The sequence below is a fragment of the Limanda limanda genome, chromosome 11 (genome assembly GCF_963576545.1).
Source record: "Limanda limanda chromosome 11, fLimLim1.1, whole genome shotgun sequence".
NCBI classification, from domain to species: domain Eukaryota; kingdom Metazoa; phylum Chordata; class Actinopteri; order Pleuronectiformes; family Pleuronectidae; genus Limanda; species Limanda limanda.
Window position 1 is genome coordinate 2,546,490 of NC_083646.1, and position 19,597 is coordinate 2,566,086.

At 41.7% G+C, this 19,597-nt stretch overlaps 1 protein-coding gene across 1 annotated transcript in view; it reads right to left on the minus strand.

Annotated features, from left to right (window-relative positions):
• thsd7ab (thrombospondin, type I, domain containing 7Ab) overlaps positions 1-19,597 on the minus strand; it is a 132,601-nt gene that overhangs the window by 82,088 nt on the left and 30,916 nt on the right. Inside the window, exon 2 of the mRNA XM_061081407.1 lies at positions 1,475-2,309. Coding sequence (XP_060937390.1) covers positions 1,475-2,309 — 835 coding nt within the window. The remainder of the gene's footprint in view (positions 1-1,474; positions 2,310-19,597) is intronic.

The window sequence follows — 19,597 nt, forward strand, 5'->3', positions numbered from 1 at the left end:
TATTTTTTAACGTCACTTCAGCTGCAATCATCACAGAATAATCGTCTGCGGTCATTAAACGTGTTTGACGAAAAGATTTGGGGTTTGACACATGAGCTGAACAGGAGTGGAGGCATTTACTGGTTCTCAACACTTCTTGGCTGCAGCCGCACTTGGCTTCCTGACGCTGGATAATTATCTCATGCCACAAGTCACGATGTAAATGTGGTTATTAAGTATAATAAATTCAGAAAATCAGCCCAGCCTGACACTTGCAGTGGAACAATTAGACTGTGGAGTGTGTGCACCTCGTGAAAAAGTTCGGAGCAGAATACATTCTCATTTAAACGTGCACTGTTCCACTCCTCATGGTTCTCTCCTCTCTGCAGGCGGAGGGCTATAGCTCATTCCTTGGGAGTTAATGTTTGATGTGCATTTTTTTTTTTTGCAGAGAGATAAGTGGGAATTTAGATGCATTTGATCCCACTCATTATCAGACTGTGTGTGTGTGTGTGTGGCTCACAGAAGTAATAATGTCAGGGTGAGAAGTCAGATCCCACTTTGGTTTACCAGCTCTATAAAGGGAAGCACTTCAATCTTCTGTATTCTGGATATTGATAATTCACTGAGCTAATCAAGTGATTATTTGTTTGATGGAGGTCAAACTTTGGATTTCATGTCACTTCTCAAACCTGCTGACTTGTCTAATCCCTCAAACAAGCCTATTTCTTTGCAGCTTTAAGAAACAAACGTGAAAATATGAAGCTTTGGTTTAGAAATATCCATCTCTTATATTTTAAATTGTTTGCAACTTAAAAGGAAACTACAGCCTCATGTGATAATAAGTGTTTTGTTATGAACTAAGTCGTTCACGTCCCAGAAGGTTTAACTTTCAATTTGAATCTTGATTTGTTCCATTATTCACTCAAAACCAGAGGACAAAACCCTAGAATATCTGTCAAATCCAGTAAAGTGGCCGTGGCTGAGATTGACAACGTCGTTAAAAAAGAGTTTCTTTTTCCACTTCCATCCTCGGAAGTTGTCATGAAACACGCTGTGGTAGTTTGTGCTTCATTGCTCTGACAGCACGGTTAGTGACAAAGACGCAGCAGATAAACATGTCGCCTCCTGACAGGAGGAAGGGAAACTTTGAAGAGGACAAATTTGGCATCTTGTTCAGATGTTAGAAAACCCAGTGAGGTAAAGACGAGACATCACAGCTACACAGGAAACATGACACTGCAAATATATAAATGGACAGTAATACAGACAAGCAACAGGTAGTAAATAAATAAAAAGTAAACTTAATTATTAATACCTACAGCAGAAAGTAAATGTCTACAAATGAAACCGTATTTTAAGATATCATTTGAATGGATCTCTCGTCCATTCGTGTCCTTGTCAGATAATTAAAGGGCTTCACAGTAAAATGGTGCTGTGGAAAAATAGATATTAACTTTAATGTCACATTAACATAAAGAATATTGCCGCTCACCTGCGTCCGGCCGCGCTCCCGTTCCTGTGGATGCAGATCACGTCCCGGGTCTGGTAGCCCACCTGGATGTCCCAGAACGGACTCTCCTGGCGGTTCAGCCGGTTCCTGGTCCGTTTCTTCTGGATCAGCTCCCTGGTCTCTGGATCTTTGACTCCCGGCCGGTCCCTGAGCCCCTGGTCTTTACCTTTCCTGCGCTTGGCTTGTCGTGCTGTCCGTGCCTGCGGGAGGGAACAAGGGCTCCAGGCTCCGATCCTCAGGCTGTACATGCCCTCTGGACCTGTGCAAGGCCCCGGTTTACAGGACTGGAACTCAGTCAGGTTGGGGCACACAGAGCCTCCAAAAAGAGGAGGGACCAGGACGCTGCGGACCCGGTTCCTGAGGCCTGTTCCACACGTTTTGGAGCAGGACGTCCATGGCGAATACTCAGAAACCACACAATCCTGAGGGCAGGGGATCAAACAGGCCTGTTCCAGGCGAGGCGTGGGCTCAAAGTAATCACAGATGCAATCCTCAGCCGCGGTGCCATCTGATTTGAGTAAACAGTTCACCTCCCGTGTCTGAATGCCCTCTTCACCTCCGCTGCACGTGAACGGCCGAGCGGCCCCGAAGGTCCTGGCCGACACCGGCACGCACTCGTTCCAGGCGCCGAGTTTCCAGTCGTAGAGATCCTTGTGCCAGTCGCACACACGGAAACAGTTCCTCTGGTTGGAGGGACGCTCGCCCTGCTCACAGTTGGTGTGAAGCGTGGTCCAGCCGTCCACATGGGCGCACCACACGGCCCGGCTCTGGCTGCCACCGGGGCCACAGTCACTGCCCATGCACCTTCCCCACGGACCTGGGAAACAAATGAAAACATTAAAGCTTTTGGCTTCAGATGAAACTCCGAGAGAGAGAACGTCTGGTTCACTGTGAGAAACAACATCCAGAGACATCCAGAGACATAAAGAGACATCCAGAGACATCCAGAGACATCCAGAGACATAAAGAGACATCCAGACATGTTGGTTAGTTTAAAATCTAAACACAATATAATTTTGAATTGACTGGACGTGTATAATTAACAAACATCCTGTAGTTACAATGATTAATATCACTGAAGATCAATGATGGCATTTTAAAATTCTCCTGCCTTTACACAAAAATCTATATTATACAAGAGCTATTAGTCAAACACTTCAAAGTCACAATAAATCCACAGACTCTTCTAATGTGGTCCTTGAAAAGCTGGTTGGCAGGAAGTGCAAAAAATGTGACACAGCCAATAAAGATAATCCGTCACCTTGCTTTGTGTTGCACTCGGGTCAGACTTCACAATTCTGAGTGTGTGGTGAAAACTGTCTGACTGCTACATTGCAGCAGTGGGTGAGAAAGGAAAAGTGTCTGGAAACCAGTTTGAGGCCACGAGCAATTTACCAAACTTTATTGGCAACAACAGGAATAATCAATAAAACAAATTTGTCTGTTTATAACAAAGCCGGCGTGTCTTCTTTTACCAACTGCAGGGAAGTTTTATCAATATGAGCAGATTGTTGCAGTTACACACATTCAATCATATCTTTAAATTGCCTGTAAGATTTAAATCCATTTACAGTTTGAATATAACAAACATATAAACCTAATTAAATGTAGAAAATAAATGAAAATAGGACAATAACAATGATATTTAAATAATAGTATGAAGAAATACAGTGTGTTTAAAATCTTTAATAACCACATTTATTCAGTATATTTGTTTTAGGTTAGAATGAAGCTTTTTAAAGTGTCTCATATTAATCTGTCACTGGAGAAAGTCTCCTGCAGATGCACAATAACTCCTGTCTAACATTTGTGAATATTTACAAACCCTTTCAGTTTTGTAAATACTTATTTTCATTGATTTGCTCTAGACCCACACCAGGTGAGGAAGTACAGTGCTCAAAACCTTTCGCTGTGCACAACCTGTACTGAATGAAGAAAGGAAGCCAGGGCTCAGTGTTGTGTGTTTTCCCACAAATGAAACTTAGCTGACACCAGGGAAACTGTCTCCGTCCAGTCAATAGGTTGAAAAACACTAATTAAGGAACGGTGGCTGCTCTCACACACTGTTATCTAAAGGCTATTGATACGACAGCGGAATAGGCATCAAACTAATTGGGCTGTTTCACATTTCACCTCCCATTAACCTCCTATTGATCCTGGGAGCCTGTGGGCCCCGGGGCCGACTGGAACTTTAACAAGGAGTGGACAGTGAGGACGAGGGCGGCTCAGGTTGACCCACGTTCAGTTCAAACTAGCAGGTAAACAATCAGAGGCACATTTCTGTCTATGACTGCCTCTCGTAGCCTTGTGGTGCTGACTAGGATCTATGTTCAACCCTCTCTAGTATCAATCAACCAGACCAGTGTCCTTTATCATCCACGTTTTCTGCTCATAAATGGCTCCAGATCCCACATCGTGCTGCTATTTATGCTTACTGCTGTTTTCACAAGCAGGATTCAGACAGGAAAACTAATTCAGCAGACAAATAATCTCAGTTGTTTACCTGAGACTCGATGTGCTGTTTATTTTTAAATCTAATAATGGAAATAAAACAATCCTGGAGGTTTTGTGTTCAAAATAAAAACTCACGAAGACATATGACGCTGAGGAATCAGACAATTTTATGGCACCAAAATAAACCTCCCAGATCTAATCCAGGAAGTTCATTCAACACACCTCAAATCCTCATCTAACTAGAGGTGCATTCAGAGAGCACAACTCCAGCCAAGACCCAACTCTCCCCTTATAGAACCACATCTAATTTAATTAGATCCTCCACACAATCACAATTATAAATCCAGTTTTCCAGGATTATTCTTTGGCAAATCAATGAAAATATGGCTAAATAACTTATCTGGAATGTTTAAGAAAGTGAAAAAGAAATCCTGGATCCCCACCGGAATTTGATGGGATCTTTCCTGACTTATATCACATCATTCCACCAAGTTTTGTTGTGATCTATCAAGTAGTTTTTGTGTACTTCTGCCAACTAACAGACAACCAATGAAAAATACGCAGACAAAAACATAACCTCCTTCACAGTAAAGGTCACAATATTTGAGTTTTATCTTATTCTTTACACAAACATTTATACTTTTTTATCCAAGTTCAAATCAGAATGAGATCTTGAAAGAAACGAACAAACAAATCCACAAACACATACTTTGGTAAAACTCAACATTTCCAAGCATGTGCCCGTTCCTGCAGGAGCCGGTTGTAGATTGAATGTACAGAGCTCCGACCTGTGCAATCTAAATGTAAATTTAGTTTTATCATCGAGCTACAAAAATACCTTTTTATCTGTGTGTTCATTATTATAGCTGATGAATTTTACTGATAACCTCTGAAGACTTTGCTTTCTTGTCAGACTTCATGTTCATTGGGGAAACAGTGCTGTGTGTGACTCAATCAGAAGTTAGCAGGGCGAGCGAGCATCACTTTGCCGCTGAAATACTGAGGAGAGAGAGAGAGAGGAAAACAAAAGTGTATTGTGTAGACTATACAAACAATGGAACTCTGGATGAGCACAGAATCCAAATTAAACAACTAAAAACTTCTGATTTGACTCCTATGCAAACTATGATTTCCAATGCTGAAGTTCAGTGAAGTTTAAGAGACAACAACTTGTCTTAGGCTGATGGAAAGATCATAGTTTGTGTAAAAAAAAAGTACTTACTCTTATTAAAACAGCTTGATTCGCGTTAAAAGGAATATCTCTCAAATTAACAGATTGTTGGTCGGCACTGGGAAACAAAAAATCCTTATTTAACTTTCTGTCTCTATAATAACTTTACTTCTGACTTCCTCCCATGTGTCAACCCCACCGTAACGCCACCTTTTGGTTTGTGAAGTGACGTATTGGAGCATTGAAGCCTCATAACTGGTGTTTGTAACGTTATCTTCAGGAGATAAATTAAAAACCCATGCATGTCTGGACTTGTGACCTCTGTGGATGTGTTGGTTCTGTATCTGCTGTCACCACAGCTCAGTGAGAGATGAGCTGCACTGTGGAGAAAACACAGGATTGTGGTCAGTGTGTATAGGAGATAAAAGAGTAAGTCCGACGACTGTTCTGAAGGTGGATGTATGAAATCTTTAAAACCCAACTGTCAAGCCACAGTGGATCACACTGGAATCATGTTTTTACCCAGACTTTTCCTCTTTCTTGACATCAAAGCTGTGTCACAACTCAGGAGCCAGATCCGTCCTGACCCGAACCCAGAGGACGTGACCGGCATTGACCGAGGAGTCCGTGAAGGTTGAGCCCAAATCAGATGATCTGGTCCAGAGAATCTTCCCTGTTAGTTTCATGACTCTTAGCTTCTCATCTGAAGCTTCTCAGTCACCCACACAGATTCTTCTTCAGCTTTGCCACTGGCTCCTAATGATTCCTCCGATGGTTCGACCCAGGACGGATCCTCCCATTGGATCCGCCGTTGCTCATTATTGAAAGGACGCATTTGAAAGAAGCCTTCAAAAGGAGAAGGGTTCGTCGTGCTGCTGTGAAGCAAAGAGAATTCTCCCTTTTCAAGTCAGTGCAGAAATCAAGTTCTTGACCTTAAGGTTCCTCGGACAAATAAAAAAGGGAGAACCTCTGCAGCCATTTCCAGCAAACTTAACTTCAATCACAATAAAATGATCCTTTGTTTTACTCCGGGCCCCTGGTATCCCCCCTGGCCCCATACTGAGGACCTCTGCTTTGAACCATATACTGTATGTGGAGTGTAATATCCTCACTGCTGGGCTGAGAGTCTGATCTCCGACTGGGCCGTGAGTGTCTATTTAATGAACAGCTTCCTTGTCCCTGCAGGGTCAGCTCCACTAATGAATGGGTCACACTGTAGCTCTCTCTCTCTCTCGCTCTCTCTCTTTCTGCTTGTGCTTGTTTGTCATTTTCTCAAATCCGCAGAATCTCCTACGCAGGAAACAGGAGCTCCTCCGCTCTCGACTGGGTCACGGTTCATCTCTGGATCATCTACTTCACTAACATCCTGTGTGCTGACTTCAAATCAGTCAGTCAAAATGAAGTTTGTCCTAAAAGCAGTGCACAGATGTGAGTGTAAAGTGGATGATCCCTTCCAGCTTTAGTGGAAACTGCAGCAGAACACTGTCAACCCTCCCATAGCATATTGTCAGTGTGTATCTCCGTGCTGCACAGAAACAGGAAGGAGCCTGAGTCTGAAGGCTTTGAGTTAATGTACAAATTGTGTAAGGCTGCGGTCTCTGGGGATTGGCTCTCCCACACAGTTCCAGCAAATGAGAATGAGTTCAGTCAACTTGTCAGATTAAATCCCGGCTTAGAAAGATGATTGTACCGAGGTATGATTTTACGCTTGACTATATTCATTTCATGGATTCGGCTGCTGACAGACAAACCTCAAATAAGAGATTTTATTATATTTTAAAGGTTCGTAAAAAAAGCCCGAGCAAATCAGCAGAACGCTCGGGTGAAGCTTGTTTAATGAGAAAGAGAACGAGTCTTAAATGTCAAGCAAACACGGCTGGAAATTGATCCTTCGGTTTCACGGATAAACTGCGAGATGTCCGGCTTGATTACACAACCTCTTCTGGATTTCAAAGCAGGGTTCAACTCCTGGTTCAGTCAGGGTCACATGCTTATTGGGTTTAGGTTGAGTGGAGACTCTTAATTGACAGTAGGTGTGAATGTGGGTCAATGGTGGCAAACCAATGGTGGCTCCATCAACCCTTAGAATAAGATGTGCAGATAATAGGTTTTTAAAACGTTTGTTTTCCTGCTGCCTGGAAGGAAACTGACTTCCTGAACGTTCGGCTCTCTGTGCTCAGCAGCGTCACAGTTTAGACAGAATTAACCATCTGAGCTACGATGTGATAATTGCATGTTTTCGTCCCCTTTCGGAGGAGTAAGCGTTACCACATTGAACTCGCCATGTTGACTCACATTAAACTCAGCGCAGCGCTTTGTTTGCCAAGAGCTACAACACAAATCTGCTTTGCATGAGGCTGGGGGCCAACTGTCCATTGTTAGTGTGTTGATAGAGGACAGGCTGCCATAACCACTGGTCCCAGACAGATAATGTGGCCATTTACAACATCGTATTCCTAATGGAGCAAAAAAAAAAAATGGACATCAGCCTTTCGGATGGAGTCTGCATCAGAGGTTCTCGTAGTAAAAAGCGAAAAAGGACCAGAGCCATTACTTAGCATCTGAAGGAATGGTTTGAGCAGCTTAGCATTCATGGATGATTGTTAACCCCGGCCTGCGTTCTGTGTGATCGCTGCCCTGGGCTGAGCGGCACTAAGCCACGTTGACTGAGGCTCTCCACTCGCACTCCATCTAAATTTCATTAGCTGTAATACCACGATTGTGCTCGCCAGGCTCGGGGGAGTTTCTTTGATCACTCTTTACTCATCACGTCCAGAACCAAACTGTGAGGAGGGGATTTCACACAGGCACACAATGGTAAAGAGTCTTCTTCATTCTCATTTTCAACTCCTCTCTGCAGCAGCTGTTTGCTACGGTCACCGAGTCGTGGTCTTGGCTGAATCACATGAATCTTTTGAATAGAATCTTTCAGCTTTAAAGTTTAGGTTTAGATTTAAAACTGAAAGCTTAAAACAATATTCAAAGGTCCATACTGTTAGTACATTAGGTTATTGGTTGCATAATGATTCCTCCAATCTTCCCTGACTCTTTTAGCTCTACAGAGTGTGGATACCCAACACAAGCTTGCATGAGCCTGTCTGCACCTGATGCATCAGGCCGGCTTTTGACAAACATTTTGAAAATGAACATTTCCAATAATATTGCAATGTCTCTTTGATAAAATGCATTATCGGTTGACGAAAGTAAAACTTCACATTCAAGTAGAAGAAAGCAGCATCATTTCATTTCTAAGCAGCTGGAATGAAGCAGAAGAAAAGGACAAGAGGCCAAAAGTGAGCATCAGAAAGTAGCTTGTTGTTTTGTTGTAATAGATTACTTCTGCTGTTCTGTTGCCTCATAAACTCTGCAGATGTCGAAGGAGTGACGAGACGAAACTTTGAAACACCTGCAGCTTGTTACACCGCTTCTCCGTTTGTCACCACAGCAACAGCAACAAGAAAGTGTCTAAGACTTCAGACTTTATTTTCTTGCTTCAAAATTCCAGCGACCACAGATTCCAACGCGCCAAAGGAAACAGACGTCTGCCGGAAAACAAATGTCAAATGCAAAAAATTCAGCAGCAAATCAATCCACTCTGTTATTTCCCAATCAGGAACTAATAAATGACTCACATGACAATTAAATCTACAAGCAAACAAGCCCTGGTTGCAAAGGTTTAACACAACAACACGTCCCTGCTCGCTCATGCTCCGAGGGAGAAGCCGGTTTCCTTCCTTAACAAACAGAGCAGGTAACCTTGACATTTATGAGAACAAACATAATTATCTAGAAAACATCCGTCTTCTAACACGAGGCTGAGTCCTCACCCTCACAGAGACCACAACCCCTCGTACTATGTGTGCAACAGAGGCTGAGGGGGGAGAGCGATTGTCCTCTAACCAGAATCCGGATTTCCCGATCCCACATGCCAAAGGGAAACAAGAATCTTGAAAAGCTCTGCATGAATACAGACCATTCACACTGTATTGGTCTTATTAATATGAGTAACTGTCCTGGCGTCCGGTCAGGTTAACCTTCAAACCAGGTTGCTGATGTACACAGGCCAAACACATCCTGTACATCAGTGGCTCCGGAGCTGGTGCAGTGAAGATTGAATAATAAATGCTTTACTCCAGGAAAGTTTGAAGAAGTTGCTTCACTGTTAAGTTAACATGTAGGAGACAGTGAACCAGCTCTGCATTGTATCTTAATCCAGCTGCTTATCATTAAAACGTCAACGTGGTTTTCACCTATTACTGTTAAACAAGGTAGTGGATACTATATATAATGTCTAATGTAAGGGGAAATCAAAAAATGATTGAGATTCAGTGTAGTGAATTAAAACTTTGAGAGAAATGCAGCATTTGGAAAAACTCACTTTTCAATTAGAACTTTCAGTTTAAACCATTGTTGGTAAACTCTAAAACCTTTTGGGATTTTGAACAGTTGGTTGAGCAAAGCAATGTTATGAAATTTTATAATGAATTGTTTTAGTCTCCTGAGGTTTTCTGGACCCAACAAAACAATGTATTATAATTATTTCTTTTTTGGAAATATTTTTAACAGCATTTTGGGAACATTTAGTCATGAATATAGAAATCACTTAAATATACATGAAAACTGCACTATCTGGAAACTCAAGAAGGTCAGAATTTTCCTGAAGTTTGGTCCTAATTAGTTCAAAGTTTTTATGTTTGTGCTATAAACTATTATTAGTTATTTCTAAGTTTAGAATTTTCTCTAAATGTTACACAACTGTCTTATGAGATGATCATGAATAGAAATGACTGACTGTGTGGAGCTTAGCAACAAGAGGCTAATGTGGAGGTTAATAAACTGAACACTGGTGTCCAGTTAAAGAACAGTGGAGATTCTCAAGCTGTGAAATCGTACTCAACATGTTTGAAGAAGATGATGTCTTCAACGCCCTCAGGAGCAAAGATGAAGATGTCACGGAGCATTGTGTGTTTTTATCTCCTGGTGGTGCACGAGTAATTATTAATGATATTTTGACAGTGGGGACGACTGGCAAGTGTTTTCTTGTTCTATTTGGAATCAATATCTATGTAGTGGATTTAAAACAAATGTAAATGTGATGTGTGATGAATGTGCATGAAATTCAGAGAAATGATCTTCCTTCGCAAAAATAAGGGACAATGTTTTTCTTCATTTTCTTAATGCGCGTTAAAAACAGCTGAACGTCAATGTGGAAAAAGAGAAAGAAAGATTGAGACACACGTGGGGAATAAAGTCCCCAGAACAGTCTTTAAGTCTGTGGCAAGGAGAAGAACCCTCAGAATATCAAGTAGAGACACTGAGGAGAAACACAATAAATAACAGAGGCCTTACCGATCACTGTCAAGGCACAACAATAAATACGAGTGTGCCCTGGTGCACTGTTTCATCTTTATTCACAGAGAAATGGATGCTCCTACTCTGCAGTGAAGTGAGTCAAACATTCTAAACACATTTATACCCGAGAGCTGTCCAGTTTCGACCTGAATCCTCCACCGCTGGTCCCCGAGACATCCCGACTCAAATGTGAGCTGACAGGGCCGTGGATGTCTTCCCTGTGGGGCGGGGGGTGGGTGTGAGGGGGGGGTGTGGGGGGTGAGGCAGGTTGCGATGCCACACACACAGTTTACAGCGGCTCAGTGATTCTGCCCTGTGGATGAAAGCCTCTGGCCGCTGAGACGCTTCACAAGCAGCAGTGACACAGACTGTTGAAGGCGTTTTTTCACTGCGAGCATGGAAACTAAAGAAAGAATGAGCAGCTCACACACAGCGGGGGGTCTCGTTCTCCCGGTGGAGGGGGCTCTGCTCGTCGGGGGGGTGTGGCGTCTCATCTCCAGCTCAGCTCCACAAACATACAATATGCATGCGTCTGGCTGCAGCCACTCCGGGACCGATGCAGCAACAAAGGAGTGATGACATGTTGCAGTGCTGAGCTCAAACTAGGTGTCAGACAGGCACCCCCCTCCCCCCCCCAGAGCCAGAGCACTGTGACATCCATTTTTTAAGCACTTCGTGATGTCTTGTCCAGGTCTGATGTCGAGCGCGTGGAGACAGTATCAAGAATCCAAAATATATCCCGAGGAAAAGAATCAGGTGACGTGAGCTGAACAAAACTTCTGTCATGTTTTGAAGAATTTCCTGGGGATGAGGGACTGAGTTCTCCCTGGAGGTGATATATGACAGCCCAACCTTTTCTATGGAGTTGAAATGTGTGTGAAAGGAACGTAGTCTTTATACAATCACATTAATTACAAGTAGGGTTGCAAAGGGGCAAAACTTTCCATGGGAAGTTTAGCTCGGGAATTTTGGGAATTTTGAAAAAAAAATAAATACGCAAATTAAACGCTGAGCAATAAAAACATCATTCAAAACTCTATTTTAAAGATGTATGGAACGTTCAGTTTCAACCCTCCACTGGTCATTCTTCCATCACATGCACAGATAACTCCCAGCATGCTTCACTCTACAGCAGGGCTATTGAGGCCTGCTGTAGAGTGCAGGACTAGTCAGGTAAGTTTCCATGATATTACTGGGAAAATATATTAGCATGTTGATTGAGGATTGTTCATCTGTTCATCTAGCCTATTTCCATTCATTTATCCATCAGTTGTAAAATATGTTTACAGACGATTCCAATTGTTTGGCTAACTATTTATATCTCTGGCATTGCATTAGTGCTTTTTTACAAACATTTTTCTCATCTTATTCTACAGAACAATGCCACGTGCACTCTCTCATGTGTGGAGACATTTCACCTCATCCAATGTAGAAGGAAAGGCTGTGTACAATTGCAAATACTGTGCAAAGACCTATGTTAAGAATGACACAACGATGCAGAAGCATATAGTCAAGTGCCCAAAGTTTCCTCAGGGCTCAAATCAGCCTATGACACAACAAAATGTTTATATTTATGTCTGTATATAACAAGGTAAATACAGTTAGTATAAATTACCCACAACATTTCCAGTTTATTCACGTTAATTCCCGTATATTCCCGTTTATTCCCGTTAATTCCCGTATATTCCCGTATATTCCCGTTAATTCCCGTATATTCCCGTATATTCCCGTATATTCCCGTATATTCCCGTTAATTCCCGTATATTCCCATATATTCCCGTATATTCCCGTATATTCCCGTTAATTCCCATGAAAAGTTTCCAACTTTGAATATTCCCGCAATTTTGCAACCCTAATTACAAGCCTTGAATAAAGTGTTTCCATCCTGTTGCTGATGTGGTCTGGGATAGAACCTGTGATATTCTTCTCTATCAAACAAAAAAACATGCAACACTAAATTCCTCAGGACCATCTGAGTGTTCTCCGCTGTGTTTATGTCTCGGGCTCGGCCTCCCTGCCGAGAATGGAAATAGATATTTGGACTTTCCAGCGTGACACTGAGGCTTCTGCTGATGGCCTGACAGACAAAGACAAATCGCTCGATGTACTCTTGAGACCCGAGAGGGTGAGATTAAGTGAGAAAGAGAGAGACGGATATACAATGACGCAATGGGACAGCACACCATGCGAGGGACTTTTTACATTATTGTAATAAATAGAAGACTCTATTTCGAATATGCCTACGTGGGCGACGCCCCATCAGCAAACACAATCTGCCACAAGCCACAATCTTTTCTAACCTTAACATAAATGCATGTGTTGCCTGAAACAACAGATGATAGTGAGAAGTAGTGAGTGACCTGCATCCACCCTGACCACCCTGTAGTGGTGGGTTCATTTAAAAAACACTTCTCTAAGCATATTTCAAGCAGTTAACACATAAACCACAACATGTATCTGAGAAACCAGTTTGGACTCGTACTTTCTCGGAGACATGGTTGGTATTTGAGTAGTTTAACTTCCCTCCTGATGCAAAACAAACTTTTCCCAGTTCCTCCACAGGCAAACCAGTGGGAGGCTTGAGTGTGAAGCAGATACAGGAAACTTTATTTGCAGTGATACGGTTAAATGAAAACCGATCGTTAAACAACAGGATTTGGAAGCATTCGTTATCACCTTCACGGAGACAAGTATAGCACCGAGAAACAGTATGAGACAAAAACAGCTGCAGTGTAATTAAATCAGCAGCAGAGGAGACTTTGCTTTTACGCTTCTGTCGTCAAGGTCACACCTGAGACTCTTGTGATAATCCCAGTGCCACCATCGAAACCATTCCCCTTCGTTCTGTTCACGTCTGTGTGCAGCTTCATCTCTTCCAGGGTGAATGACAACATCTCTCATGAAGGTTTAAGAGAAAATATTTCTATTAAATCTAGTATTTCCGGCATCTATTTTTGACGCACTACATGAAATAAAACAATTGATCGCTGAGCCCACTGCTCATTGATCGTCTCCGGACCCACCAAAGCTCTCCACATCTCACGGGTCGGGCTGTAATCAGGTTGTCTGACCTCGACTTAACATGGACATTCTTTCTATCAAGAGAATTAACGTGATACTTTTAGGAATCGAGCTAATTTAACAACACTGAATGTCCGAGGATTTTGCAGCGAGATGATCGGTGAACGTGAACGTGAATGAATCTGTGCAAATGAGAGTATTACCAATGATTTGTTATATGCATCAGGCTTTCATTTGGATTTCTCATTCTGGACGACAGGTAGAATCACACAGAAAAAAACAAACATCTTATGGGGTCGGGCTGTATTCAGGTTGTCTGACCTCGACTTAACATGGACATTCTTTCTATCAAGAGACTTCACGGATAAATATTTAATTTAATTGTTCAATTAACCATGTTCCTCCATTGCGAAAATACTGTGACTATACGGGTTATAAATATCCACTGGAGTAATACAAGATATTTAACGTGAATTTAATATGGAGTGAATCCTCGGTGTTAGAGGCTCCCCACAATGTGTATCTACATTATCTCATCTGCTGTTCCAAATCCCCTTGTGACAGTAATATCCAGCCATGTGCATGATAATCTTTTGTATTTTGTGGATTAAGCTCCCGCTGGGTGGATTTTATTGATGGGGGGGGGGGGGGGATGCAAAAGAAGTGGCAATCTCAGAATGAATGTGCACGAGAGGAAAGTGCACGCACGGCTGCAGGCTTTAACATCACCCGGGTGAGAAGCACACAAATCACAGGTTACAGGTGAGATGTGTGTTATTTCCTGTGTGTGTGTATCCGTTGCACACGAGTGTATCTGCATGTGTGTTGTTCTTTGCCACTGTTGCTCTCGGGGGTGGGGTGGGGGGGGGGTTGATGATGTAGCTGTCACTTTATTAAGATAAATTTTCCAATCACATGGCGAGATCTCCCACCCTCAGGAGCGCCAGCTTCGGGGATTAGATTATCACCTCCCACAATGCATCAGGCTTTACATCACAATCCAATAGGCAGGCGGTGGCGGAGTGGGGGGGGTGGGGGGGGTTGTGCTGTGCAGCCTCCCTCTCCCCGAACGAGAGGTTTAAAATTAGCTGCGGGTAAATCGCAGGAAATCGCAGAAACGATGAGAATTAACGTGATACTTTTCTGAATCGAGCTAATTTAACAACATTGAATATCTGAGGATTTTGCAGCGAGATGATCGGTGAACGTTGTTGGAATTTCAAACTTTTAACTATAGGTTGTGTCTGACTGAACTCTAACAATAAAGATATGAGTAGTTTAAGCTAGATATAAGGCCTTAGTAGAAATTATTTAATAATAACCTTTTCCTCTCCTAAGGTTTAATCTACAAGAATTGTGTGTGTGTGTCATATTGATGTCAGTCTCACAGCTGTTGTTGACTTAATGTTGTGTGTTGCTTTGGGTTCAGTTGCTGCGTCAGGTTTGTTTTGATATAGCTTAAACATAATAATCTTTTCTCCAATTGTAAACACCTTTGGCCGACATTGCATCTGTGGTTCAAGGACATTTATGAAGTAAAACTGGTTGCCTAGCAACTACAGCGTCATTGGGAGTGTCTTCTTGTTCTACTTCCGTATTCCAAAAGCCAGGAGGATGGATTACGCCTGCGCACTTCCGAGGAGGAGGAACGAAGATCGACTGCTATAAAATAGACAGATACCGGATGTTCATCGCGCTCTGATACAACTAATGTACTGGAAGTCCATTGTTTTTGCCGTAACCTGTTCATTGTTTCCTAAATAAATACTTTGATTTGAGCAAACCGAGTTCGGCTCGTCTTCTCTTAAAGGATCAGAACACAGTGAACGTGAATCAGAGCAAATGAGAGTATTACCAGTGATTTGTTATATGCATCATGCCCTCATTTGGATTTCTCATTCTGGACGACAGGTAGAATCACACAGAAACAAACAAGCTACCTTCTTCTCAACTGGAAGTCAACTAAAGCTCCCTCTAGCACTCAGTGGCTCAACGACACCATGTCTTTCCTAAAGCTGGAAAAGATTAGATATTCGGTGAAAGGTAGCTCTAACAAATTTTATAGTAAGTGGCTTCCCTTTCTTACATTCTTTCACTCTCTCCAGTCTCTGCCCCCTGATTGACGGAGCCCCCCTCTCTCTCTCTCTCTCTTTTCTCTCTTTCTTCTTCCTTTTTATTCACTCATTTACTTATTCTTTTTTTTCTGTGTTTTCTTTTGTTTTTTGTTTTCCTTTTAATTTATTTATACTGTGCAGCTTTAATAATTAATTATTACTTAATAGAATTTACAGTTATCTATCTTTCATTATTATTATTATTTTCATTGAGTTGTGTAATGTATTGTTCGTATGACCACGTTCATGTGGTCCATAAAATAAGAAAAACATCCTAGGAGGAAGACTGTATACCTTACTCTTAATCCATTGTGATGCACAGTGTTTTTATGGTGTCAATGTCTCTATATATTGTTAATTGTCTGACTGTGATTTTGAGATACCCAATGTAAATTTGACATTGCTTCCTGTTCTACTGTGCCATACCTACTAATAAAAATATTTTTTAAAAAAAGAAACAAACAAGCTAAGGAAGTAATGTACTAAGGCAACAACAATAAGCTCACATGGGAGACGCAGCGGAACATGACACCGATGGTAATTATTACTGCTCACTCAACACTGAGACTGCGAGAGAGAAGCTCACACAAGCTGCTTTTAAAAAAGTCAATTTCATTATTTCGGTGTCACGCTCAGCGACGGGGAGATTCAAGTATTCCCAAGCAGGCACTTCACATCAAGCCAAGTGTTAGGAATGGAACATTTTCATTTTTCTGCTTCAGCAAAGCTTGGAATTAGACAACAATGCAATTACAATCATCTCATAATCCTATGACAATTACCCCAGAAGAGGGTTTGAGTAAATGGGAGAGATTCTAAAGAAGCATCCGGCGAATTCTCAATTTGACACTTAAATTGATAAACGGAGGATAAAACAGAGCCCGAAATAAATAGTTTTAAACACAAGACCTGGATCAGAGGATAGAATCTGATTTGTTTAGCCAAGCTGAAGCTGAGAACCACCATTTTGAACAGGCTGTTGGGAAGTGGTAATTAAAGTGTTAGCTCTCCATCAAACACAGCCGAGCATCTATGTTTTCAACAGTGTCTCATGTTCACTCGCTGCTGAGCTGAATGTCCTCAGAATGGAGGGAGAAAGATTTTGTGATTTTGAAAAGTAATACCCCACTAATCTGTGTTTATGTCACTTCAAGCTGAAAAGCTCTACAGCTTATTGTTGTTGGTATTTCTTCCTCCACGTGCAAAGAGTTCAACAAGACAAACTAAACAAGCCCGAGCATTTCTCCCATAGACTGTTTTTACTCAGTGATTTCATCTAGATGCTAATGACATCATGCAGGCGTACAGTGACAATGCTAACATGCCGATAATAACCAGGTTTAATGTTAGATATATTCATCATCTTCAGTTAGGACACTAGCATGCTAACAGTTGCGTGTTAATAATGAATTGAAGTTCTTTACTTTTTATTTAACTTTTTATATCTTGTATATATCTGCTTTGCATTTTACTCATTATTTAACTTTTATGTCTTGTTTTGTATACAGTTATTTCTTTCTTATGTGAAGTACTTATTGTGTTTTTATGCTTTATGTTAAATGGATGCATCTTTTTACCAAAGAAAATTCCAGGTAGGTGTAAACCTACTTGGCAATAAATGCTTTTTGATGATTCTGATTCTGTTACTTTGATCTGTTTAGTTTGGTTTTCAAATTGTATTGAGGGAAAACTGAAGGATATTTGTAAACGTCTTCGAATAAAGTGCATAGAAAAAAGAGAAGAAGTCTTTCCAATAGAAGGTCGGTAGACGAAGGAAGACAGAAAGTTTTTCATGAACAGCCGCATCAAACATCTGTTTTGTCTTCAGATTGAAAACATGAGCGACAGATTTAAAGTTTCTATTCTCTTTTCATTGTCTGGCCACAGGTGGTAAATATGATTGTTATCTCGTGAATATCCTACAAAAGATTTTGTGTATTCTTAGTTTTAAAAACCCAAGGAGGTGTGAGAGTGTGATAATGATTAAATTTACACAGATCTCACAGCAGCGTTTACAACAATAAGACTCTGAAAGTTTGTAATTAATTGATAGTTCAAGAAAACAAAGTTGGCTTCATTCTTCTGATTCTGCAGTGATGATGCAACATCGATGGTAAATCAGGTTATTAATCCAGGTAACAGCAGGGGGTCTAGTTTTACCAACTGGCTAAACACACACACGGATTTAAGGAAGTAACACTTCTAGGGCCAGTTGCAGCTCAACCCACCGAGGTGCACGCCCACTTCAGGGCCTGGGGGGGGGTTGGGGGGGGGGGGACTGGTTCTTGGATTCTGATTCTGCAGCAATATGGAAGTGGGAGTTGTTGGACAGGGAACGTGGATTTCAGAGCCAAGCTTGAGTCGAAGCGTGCACACACATATGCACACGTGCACATCCTGAAAAGATTCAAACACACATATATACGCACGCACGCGCACATACACATGCACACAGCAGGCCAAAGCAGACAGACTGTGATGGTATCAGCACATCGACCCACTGCCTTCTGTTACTTCTCTTCATGCTCGCCTTCAGTTCATGTCACACTCGAGTCGATGATGAAAACAGAGAAGCAGGAGGTGAAACCAGGGCGAAAACCTTTTGGATTTCATAATTAGGCTTCAAATTGCAATCAGAGACATTGCTTTGTTTCCTCGCTGTTGCATTTGATCTACTTTGTTTTTCCATTGTAGAAAGAAAAAGATTCAGGAACACGTTTTATTGCACTTGGATTGAGTTCCTCGTGAGTGAAATGGGTCAAACAGCTGCTGCGTGTAAACTGCTGCATTACAGGAAAGTTTAAAATTTTAAAATTTAAAATTTTCGGGAATATTCAAAGTTGGAAACTTTCCATGGGAATTAACGGAAATAAACGGGAATATACAGGAATTAACGGGAATTAACGGGAATAAACTGGGAATTTTGTGGATAATTTATACTAACTGTATTTACCTTGTCATATACAGACATAAATATAAACATTTTGTTTCGTCAAAGGCTGATTTGAGCCCTGAGGAAACTTTGGGCACTTGACTATATGCTTCTGCATCGTTGTGTCATTCTCAACATAGGTCTTTGCACAGTATTTGCAAATGTACACAGCCTTTCCTTCTACATTGGATGGGGTGAAATGTCTCCACACATGAGAGAGTGCACGTGGCATTGTTCTGTAGAATAAAAAATCTGTGAAAATATTTTACAATTGATGGATACATTTATGGAAATAGTCTAGATGAACAGATGAACAATCCTCAATCAGCATGCTAATATATTTCCCCCAGTAATATCATTGAAACTTACCTGACTAGTCCTTCACTCTACAGCAGGCCTCACTAGCCCTGCATGTGATGGAAGAATGCTGCATTCAATACATCTTTAAAATAGAGTTTTGAATGATGTTTTTATTGCTCAGCGTTTAATTTGCATATTTTTTTTTTATTTTCAAAATTCCCAAAATTCCTGAGCTTAACTTCCCGTGGAAAGTTTCTGGAAAGTTTCCGGAAATTTACCAGAACTTTCCGCCCCTTTGCAACCCTAAACCCGACAGACAATAAACACCTGCACGTGATGCAAAACCCACGAAAACAACATTTAAAAAACAGACCACACATGCCTTTATGTGCAGGAAGCATGTGCAGCGACAAGAGTGAACCTTCCCTGACTCCCCCCCCTCCCCCCCCCTCTCATCTGTTCCTTCCGCAAAAAACACACAGTATAATTTATTCATTGTGGAGATTAAGGTCAGGTAGAGGTAGAAGCTCCTCCCCTGAGTCGCATCTTTTCTAATGATATTTTTGGGGCAGGGTGGTTCACACAGAGTTAACTGAACGTGGCCGGGAGGGGTTTCTAACGAGACATTTCCAACCAACATGGCGCCCGAGCTGACATGGTCCCTGGCTGCTGGTTGACTGCTGGTCACCGGGGGAGGTGTCGTTAGGATGCTCGGCTATAATCGTGCGATGTGTTGACAGGGGGCAGATAAAGAGAAAGGG